General features: G+C 43.2%; 1 protein-coding gene across 2 annotated transcripts in view; it reads right to left on the bottom strand.

The window, feature by feature from the left end:
- Nucleotides 1-1330: 1330 nt before the first annotated feature.
- Nucleotides 1331-9399, bottom strand: part of GATAD2A (GATA zinc finger domain containing 2A) — a 21907-nt gene continuing 13838 nt past the window's right edge. The window contains exons 4-9 of one of the 2 annotated variants that reach the window (XM_010168817.1): nucleotides 7724-7855; nucleotides 6425-6592; nucleotides 5311-5590; nucleotides 4484-4773; nucleotides 3104-3287; nucleotides 1331-2059 (exon numbers count right to left, since the gene is read on the bottom strand). In XM_010168817.1, coding sequence (XP_010167119.1) covers nucleotides 1929-2059; nucleotides 3104-3287; nucleotides 4484-4773; nucleotides 5311-5590; nucleotides 6425-6592; nucleotides 7724-7855 — 1185 coding nt within the window. In that variant the 3' untranslated portion in view covers nucleotides 1331-1928. The remainder of the gene's footprint in view (nucleotides 2060-3103; nucleotides 3288-4483; nucleotides 4774-5310; nucleotides 5591-6424; nucleotides 6593-7723; nucleotides 7856-9399) is intronic. The other variant, XM_010168816.1, reaches the window with a different exon arrangement.

Raw genomic sequence — 9399 nt, 5'->3', positions numbered from 1 at the left:
TCTCATCCCCATTTAGTTCTTAATATACATTTGGAAAACGAACAAAAAACAAAGTCAAATGGAAATTCTAGGGCTTTATACAGCAACAAATACCATTTTGCAAAACTAGGTTGTTTTTTTTTTTTTCCTAGACTACTGAACAGTTTTCAAAGTATCTAAATACTGATATTCACACAACAGAAGAGGGGCTAAAATGAACAAATGTTTGTTTTTTTGTCTTTTTCTTTTTTCACTAGGCAATAGTTAGATCCAAAAGGGGACAACCCTTATACAGGTATTGGATTAAAGTGAGATCTACCAGCAACTGCTAAGAAAATAGATTCAGCATTGACTGAATAGTAACCCCTCCCCGCTTTTTCTTTTATATATAGATATATAGATATATATATATATAACTTTGCAAATAATTCTTATCAGCACTACTTCTAGTACTGATATGCAACATAAGTAGTAAGGCATGTAATTCTGCCACTTGAATTCAACTTTAATTTGGGAGAAGTAAAGGGGAAGAAGGAGGGAAGATAATGAGAAGGGGAAAAAACAAAACCAAACCAAACCCCCAAAACAACTGGATCTGATGGATTTGGGATTTAAACTGTGGAACTTTCAGAATATATTAAAACCATGTTGAAACCTGTCCTTAAAGCAGGGTTATCTAAAGCTCTATCAAAAAATGAAGTGATGGACAGAGGAGCATGCTTGGGACGCCTGGAAGAACGGAGCTCTAGAGGGATCAAGGTAGGCAAGTCCTGCCCCCCCCTGCAACACGTGCCGGCACCGTCATCGGGCCACCGCAGCACGGACCAGGAATGGCCACTTCTGGGTGGGTAGGGGCAGAGGAAGGAGCCTGCAACCTGGCAGCAGCCTCCTGGACCTCTGCTCTCCCTCCACTCACCCTTTCTGATTGCGTGCAGCTTCTGGAATTCCTTTTTTTTTTTTTTCTTTTTCCTTTTTTTTTTTTTTTCTTTTTTTTTTGGGGGAGTAAAACTGCTCAGAACAACAACAACAACCAAAAAAAAACCAACCCCCAACCCTCCAAAAGGAAAATAATCAAAAACAGTTTCACTTGTAAGTCTCTGGGAACATATGAAAGGCCCAACTGCTCTTTGCTGAATTAGAAAGACTGAACAAAGGTGTTTTGTCTATTCAGTAAATTAGATTTTAGACTATCAACAGTTCAAAGTCTATTCAAAACAGAATCCAACAAAAGTGAGAGACTCTTGCACTGGTTCCCACCTACCAGACAAATTTTGGTGGCAGCCAGTCCCTTAGGGAAAAAAAAAAACAAAAACCAACAACAAAAAACCAACCAAAAAACCCATACTCAACTGGAATCTGAGTTTGCACTTATTTATCATTAGCTCATCATCATCATCAGAAGATTTTTGAAACATTATAATCTGTAGACTGCCTTCCTGGCTGGAGGAGGGGCAGGGAAGAAAAGCAAACATGAACTCGGCTCACTAAATGCATCTGGCAAGATGGGGTTGAAATTCCTCTCTCCTTGAACTGACATCCACGCCGGATGGCGAACGAACACCGTGTTCCTGGTGAGTGAGTAGTTATTAATAAAGAAACCGAAGGCAGAGAGTCGTTTAGTCCTCCTTTTGTGCTGGTGACAAAGAAATCCAAACTAAATACATAAAGCAAAAACAAAAAATAAAGAGAATTCTTCCCCTTCCCTGACAGCCTTCATCATCAGTCAATTATAAGAATCTGAGAAGCAAATGAGCTTAAGTCTTTCCCACCCACGTGGTGTCATTTTCTCGTAGCAGGGACAGCAGCACTCGATGGGATGAGGAGTGGTCTTCTTGCATCCTATAAAGCCTGGGGCATTATCCAGCTGGGATTAAAGCAGATTCCACTGTAATGTGGTATAAAAAGGATGGCAGAAACAGGAAAGTCTTCCTCTCTGGCATTCCTCTGCATTATTTCCACGTGGCGGACTGTGGGATGGACCGTGGGGGAATCATATCCAGGAGATACTCACGCTGGCGGTCTACTGCTGAAGATGACTTGTGCACAGCTAAACTAGGATTAACAAAAGGTAAAGCCCCACCTGACGAGACAGAAAAGAGAAGAGAGAGCAAGTGTCACAGCATGACAAAAAAAAACCCCAAACATGAGACAAAACAGTGGTAAAAACACACTACTGTCATCTCATCCACGTGAAAATGAATCATCTAAGTAAGCACAGGGCACTATTGGCCATGAAGGTCAGACACCTTCCAAAGATGAAAGCTTCCAAAATCATCTGAACAAACAGGAGCAAGATTTAATACCAAAAATGAAAATTTAGGCAGGCTAGAGCTCTCTGCAATGAAATTACATTTAAAATGATAAATTAAGCTGTCAGGAATTAAAAAGAAATAAATAAAATCAAAAGAAATGCATTCAATACTGGGCAAGAAAGCAGATCACAAAAGAGCAAGATGCTACAGTGTTTCTTTCCTGGAGGTCTTAATTATCATTTAAGAAAACAAATGACTCAAGTCAGATTCTTATCTATATATATAAAAAAGATTAGATTAGAATTTATAATTTCCATTTGTTCAAAGGAACAGCTTCAGTTATTTCAAATCCTGAGGAAGGCTGTGAGTGTGCAGTGCAGCCTTACCTAGAGGAAAACCATCTATTTACTGGATGTTGCTTTCAGCAAAGAGAAAACACCAAAAAAATAAAACCTTTTTGAAAAATCAAGGGGGTTGGACTGGATGATCTTTTGAGGTCCCTTCCAATCCCCAACATTCTGTGATTCTGTGAATTAAACTCCCAGAAAGGAATGAGAAACTCCTGCAGCGCGGTCCTGGCTGCGCACACGGAGTCAAGGATGAGCAGTCTGACGTTACATCTAGTTAAGTCTATTTATAAATGTGGCAAGTGGTGGTTTTTATTTGGTAGCACCATCTGATTGCCCCTTTTGATGCTAAACCACCACACCCAAATCAAGTGCTATCAACCATACTGAGAGCAGAGCCTTGGTACCATGGGGCTCTCATGCAGGAAGCATCAAACAGAGCTCATCCTTACGCACAGAGCTGGGGTTGTTGGACAGAGCACAGTTTGGAAGTACAAAGAAAAGGAAGTTGAGAGAAAAATGTACCTGTATTGATGGAAGTCTTCTTCCAGGCGGCAGCACTGCCCTTGCCAACAGGTCTCTCAGCATGTTTACCTGCCCTGCTCCCCAGCGCTGCTGCGGACGATGCGTTCTGCAACTTGGGGGACTGGCTAAACGCGTGCAACACACCTCGCGGAGCTCCAGGACCTCGAGACATCTGGCTGGAACTCTGGCAAGAGAGCAAAGCAGTGAGACAGGAGTAGAGGTTTTCTGTCTCCATTACAATAGCCTTGGTGAATCTTTCCTGCCCCCTCTCCTTTCTTGGCTTCTTCTGTCAACTCTGGGATGCATGACTACATTGACAGGCTGAGAGAGTTGGGGCTGTTCAGCCTGGAGAAGAGAAGGTTCCGGGGAGATCTTATAGTGGCCTCCCAGTAACTGAAGGGGCTACAAGAAACCTGGGGAGGGACCTTTCATAAGGGCAGTTAATGACAGAACAAGGGGAAATGGGTTTAAGCTGAAAGAGGGGAGGTTTAGATGAGATATTAGGAAGAAGTTCTTCACTGTGAGGGTGGTGAGACACTGGAACAGGTTGCCCAAGGAAGTTGTGGCTGCTCCTCCCTGGAAGTGTTCTCGGCCAGGCTGGATGAGGCTTTGAGCAACCTGGTCTAGTGGAAGGTGTCCCTGCTGCTGGCAGGGGGGTTGGAACTGGATGAGCTTTAAGGTCCCTTCCAACCCAAACCATTCTATGATACTATGATTTTCAGGACTGAAAACTTCCAAGATATCTCAACAACAACAACAAAAAAAACCAATCAGAGCTTTCTACTTCTGAAAGCACCTCGAAGGATGAGGAGTTATAATCCACTGCAAAGCAGCAAAAAATGTGCTGTGTGAGCATCTCCACAGACAGGCAGCACCCTACTTCTACTTCCCTGACCTAAATAACCAGAACCTTGATTATCTCAACTCCAAGCAGCACTTCAGCAGGTTGTGTCTTCTCCCAGCTGAATGGTTGTTTTACAAGGTGTGCGAGATGCAGACCCTGCCATGGTGCTGCTCCCATCACCTTAAAACTTCACAAGCAACTTTATGTGTTCTTAGCTCAAGCCATTTTTATTGTTTTTTTTTAGTATCTTGGGTCTATTTGCTCTTGTGTATTTAGTGTTGGAACTCCTGTTTCCATTTGGCATTGGAACTCCCTTTTTCCATTTGGCATATCCTAAAAAAAATCCAGGAACAGACTTTGCAGGATATTTAAACACCTGGATAATTACAACGACACAACCCTGTGGAGCTTAAATAAAGGAAGTTCATGCAGCAGTTTCATGCCTGCGTACCACACACTCGCACTCGGAGCCGTGTGGGATCCTTGTCCCATCATCACCACCACCAAGATCTGGCTGCTGGTGGACGGAGCCTTACCTGCTTGAGCGAGTGGTGCTGCACTATAGGGTCTGACTTGGTCTGTACAGGAGCCGCGGTCTGTTGCAGTATCCTCTGCTCGATCTCCTGCTCCTGCTGCAGTGCTTTGACGAAGGCAGCCTTCAGTCGGTTAGTGTGCTCAGCTTTCAAGGCCTTCTTCTGATTCGAGGTCATGCAGGTTTCACACATAATGGTTCCGTTCTTCTCCTCCCTCCAACGGCAGGTGAAGTCAGTCTTACACTGAGCACACATATAGGGCTCACGAGATGATACAGCAACCGAAACTTTACCTGGAGAACACAACCAGGTTAGTTGAGCTCCACCTGAGACTTCCAGGAATTAATAATACTTAATAATACTTAATTAATAATACAATATTCCAGCATGAAATAAAAACCCCCAAAGCAAACTCTCCTCAGCCTGGAGCTTTCTGCATTACTACATCTTTAAACTCTTCTGTGAGTGTGTGTGTAGGTACCCAGCAGATACTTCTTCAGATATTTGGAGAATTTAGGGGTGATGGACAAACAAGTGGCTGATAGGGAGTATCTGGGGAGAACTGGACGCATTTTAGAGAAATTATTACAATCGGCATCTAGCCTATGAGAAATCAGAACCTTTTTTTTTTTAAGAATTTTTTTAGATGCTTTTTAGAATTTTAAATAAAACAGGTTGAAAATGATTAAAGGAAGTGAATCTTAGATCTGATAGAGTATAACAATTTAACCTTGTGAAGCCTGAAACTCCTGCTGCCTGCTACTGAGATAAAAACCAGACGGGAATGGTTTTCTCCTCACCTCTGAGGAACATTCTTAACGCTCTCTCACCTTGAGTTTCCAGCAAATTCTGCACAACTTCTTCCAACCCGACTAAGTAAATAAATTCGTTATTAGCTGCACTTGGTAGGAAGTTCATCTCTGGTGCAGGTGGTTTGGGAGGAGGGATCTCCAACAGCGTCTTCTCCAGCTGCTTCCTCAAGGCGAGCTTGGCAGCAGCTTGCCGGCTGGCCGGCGAGTCGTTGGAGTTGACGATGGAAGCGGCGCTGGTCGTGGTAGCATTAGCCTGAGCAGATGTCACGGTTGTACCTTTGATTGAAGTTGGTGAAGCCTTGGAAGGAACATGACACAGCTCAGTGACAAATACCACATGGTTCAACGCTTCTGTCACACGTGCTCCTCTCCACCGAGAGGGATGAGGGAGGGAAGCAGCGCGGGGCTGTGTGGGGTGAAGGCTGCTTGGGACCAGACCAGACTGTTTGCCTCTATGTCTTATTTTGTAGGTGACCAAACAGACCACAATAAATACGTTCATTGCAACACTGCACCTGTCATCTAATGCTCTAATTCTTTAGAAAAAGAACTTTTATTTTTCTTTTCTGACCATTTTTATAAGGCAGTTATAGAAATTCAAAAGAAAAACCCAAAAAGGAGTCCTCTTTTCCTTATGATTTACTTTAAATTGCTTCCTTCATCTACAGCATTTGTATGTCAGTGTCAGGGACAGATGTTACGTTGCTGCTTCAGTATCTCTTGGTGATTCAAACAGGATTGCTAACTCATTTTGAGCTCTGTTTACCAGAACACTCATTTACGCTTCTTAAGTTAAGGGAAAAAGATATAAATTCTAATGGACAGCTTCCAATTGAAACACCAAATGTGAAATGAGGCACAAAATTCCGTTCACTCAAATATCTATGTCTTCCCAATACTGTGTAATGTTTTATTTCATTCCTGTGTACAGGAAGTGAATGTGAACAGAGAAAGGGACAGCATGGGATGAACAAGGAGCAGTAATAAGCAACGCCATCAGTTAGTTAACAGCAGGCCACACCAATTAGACACAGTAACCCAACGATCATTAATTACAACCATTCATCTCTGTTCTTCTGAGATGTCTTCCTCTAAATGTTTTATTTGACATAAAATATCTTCCAGAACTCACCTGTGGGATGTTGACAAGCAGACTGGTGTTGGGGACATTGGCGACGCGGATCAGACCCTGTTGGATAATTCGCTGCCCCTGAATCTGTACGCTGGGGACCGACGCCCGCGGCGCCAGCAGCAGCGGAGGTGGCCCCGTGCTGGAGTGCTGTCGGATGTTGTGGATTTGCTGGGAAGACACAGAAATGGGCTGATGCAATGGTGCCATGAATGATGGGGAGGGTTAGATAGAGGGGAAGGTAAGCGATGGGAGTTGAACGGGATGGCGTGAGACAGCGGAAATGAGGCAAGGCAGGGAACGCAAAGAAAGCGTGATAATTAACATCTGTGTCACAAGGGGATGGGTTTCCCTTTCCCTCTGTCAAAACGAAACAAGTTGTGGCCAAAACAACTGTGCCAAAAAAGAAATAAAATAAAAATCTAAGCTTCTGAGTCAAACTTCTTTCAAAACGCACACTTGTTAAGCCTGTTTCATTTTAAAGGCATTAAGAAAGACAATTCTCAGAATGAGTTTTTCTCCACAATCAGAACAGAAAGAAAATGAAATAGCCAATCTCTAACCTTCCCTCCTAACGCTGCCTGTGCAACAGGTAAAAGCAGACCTTTCACTACAAAATAAATCCCCATCTAATAAGGAAATGTTTTTTTCCTGGTATCCCACAGAAGCAATAATTTTAGAAGATCATATCAAACTGAACATTGCTTTCCTTCTCCTTTAGTGACACCACTATTTTCTATTATGTGTGATAAAGACCCTGCAAAGCAGCAGCACTGTCAGACTTCCAGTCGACTATCTCATTTCAGCAGCTCTTATTCAATTGTGAGACAGACACAACGAGAGGGGGAAAATAAAAAAGTGAGTTTTAGCATTTGAAAAAGTGAAATTGATATGACAGAAAGAATAACGAGAGGAAAAAAAATGGAAGAATGAGGGATTCTGTTTCATTTCCTTTGCTGCTGCTCTCCTAAAAAGCAGGGGAAGCTGGAAGCCTGTAAATTAACTTTCCTAATAAAGGCAAACAAAGTGCTTTGGCCCAGCTACGGGAGCAGCTATGCAGGTAAGGCAGCATCCTGCATCACCACAGGCTTTTCTCATTCTTCACTGGAAGCGTGATGGGACAGCACAATATGCAAAACTGGAATGATGGAGGAGCTTTCAATAGCAAAACATCTAGTCACATCACGAAATTCCAGCAAGAATGTCATAGGTTCCCTCCAGACAAGCAGAAAGATGGCTAAGAAAATAATGAAGATGCACTAAGGAAAAGCAGAGCAGATCTACCACAAGGGAAACACTTACCTGTGCTCCTCTGACAAGAGGTGGCATCACTATCTGCGTGTTTTGCTGAGTTCCTAATTTTGAAGAAGTCTGCTGCCCTCCACGGACCAAGGGAGGAGGAATAACAGTGCCTGGGATACGTGTAGAAGAGGTCTGCAAAACACAAAGGGCTTTACTCGCATTGTTGTGCTCTGGTGTGTGTTTCTGCTCACGCTCTCTTTCGCTGCCCATAAAGCAGCACCTGAAACCTCAGGCAGCAATGGCAGTCTGGCTACACGCTCGGGGTTTGTTCTCTCTCATCCTGCACGGAATTCAAAAGGTAAAGAACAGTCCTGAACAACATTTTCATCTGCCCACCCACTGCTGAAATTCAATAGCTCAAGAACTGCTGTTCTGAGACACAAAGAGGCACAACATAACCCGAGTTAGGAGCTCTCCTCTCTGCCTGATGTGACGGTAGCTGTCTTGAGCTGATGGAAATACTGTAGGGCAAGAGATGGCTGGGCTGGCTTCGGTGCAGTAGTGTCCAAAAACAATTTAAAAATTTAAAAAAGAGAGAAAAAAGTGTATTTTGGTAGGGAGTAAGAGAATGGGGAAATCCAAACTGCTGTCTTCAAGGAGAAGCATGGGGCAGAGAGAAGTTGGAGATGCAGGAACCCAGGGAGGTGAGTAGATTGGGCATGTGCAGGTATGTGGGAAGGAAAAAAAAGAGACAGGAAAAGGGGAAAGCTTTAGAAAAAATGAGAAAGAAAAGAAATCAGGCTAAAGAAGCCTGAAAAATTTCTGCCCATGCTTTCTAGGCTGCAGACTGCATGAAATCCTTAGATTCCCAAGAAAGGTGATATGGTTTCACACATTACTAACGTTCCTGCAGACCACTAACGCTACGCAATCGAGCTTGAGATGCTCCCCCTGCTCAAGAGCAACAAACCTCTCCATCCCATCCATGTGGCTTCACACATTTTGCCACTTCCCTCACTCGAGGCCCAAACCAACCATCATCTGTGAAGGAACACTTCTAAAAACACTGAAGCTCCCACTTTCCTGAGTCACCATGTGCACACACACGTAGGTATTGAGGCAGGTGGGAAGTCTGATCCACTTTCAAATCTTTCAACTAAAGACCAAATGTTAACTCAACTCCTACACACAGGAATTAGTAGAGTTTTTAAGAGTCAAGCAAAAGCAGATGGAGGTTAGGTTAATTTGCCCAAACACTGCAAATTAGACAGAATAACTTCCATTCTGGATTCTTAGCTCCCAGCTCTCTGCTCTGTCCAACCGAAGTTTCACTGTCTGTTGGTTGAAGATTTAACTCGTGGTCCAGTTCCTCTGAAAGTGCTGTCTTTAGTGAAGGCAACTTGCCTCAAGGAAGAGATGACTCCAACTGACAGATTGCTTTAGGTTCTGGGAATGTTTCCTAAACGGAGAGCAAATTTACCCTTTCCCTGGAGTATAGTGTTCTAGGGGATTCTGAAATGAAGAGTTGGTATTTTCCACGTGAAAGCACTTTGTGCTGAAGCAGTTCTGAAATTTGTTTCGAATTAGCCCAAGGTAATGGTAAAGGTAACCAAGAAATGTTTTAAATCCAAAAGTGAAACAAGATACTAGACTCAAGAGGAAGATTAGGTCGACAGATGTCAACCTCTGTGGGTTTTGTTGTTGTTTTTTTTAAACTTCCCCAAGGCTTTCCAACA

Source organism: Antrostomus carolinensis, unplaced genomic scaffold, assembly GCF_000700745.2.
Source record: "Antrostomus carolinensis isolate BGI_N321 unplaced genomic scaffold, ASM70074v2 scaffold2925, whole genome shotgun sequence".
Lineage (NCBI taxonomy): Eukaryota > Metazoa > Chordata > Aves > Caprimulgiformes > Caprimulgidae > Antrostomus > Antrostomus carolinensis.
The sequence above is the reverse complement of the archived record's forward strand: the minus strand, read 5'-3'. Positions and strand labels throughout refer to the sequence as shown.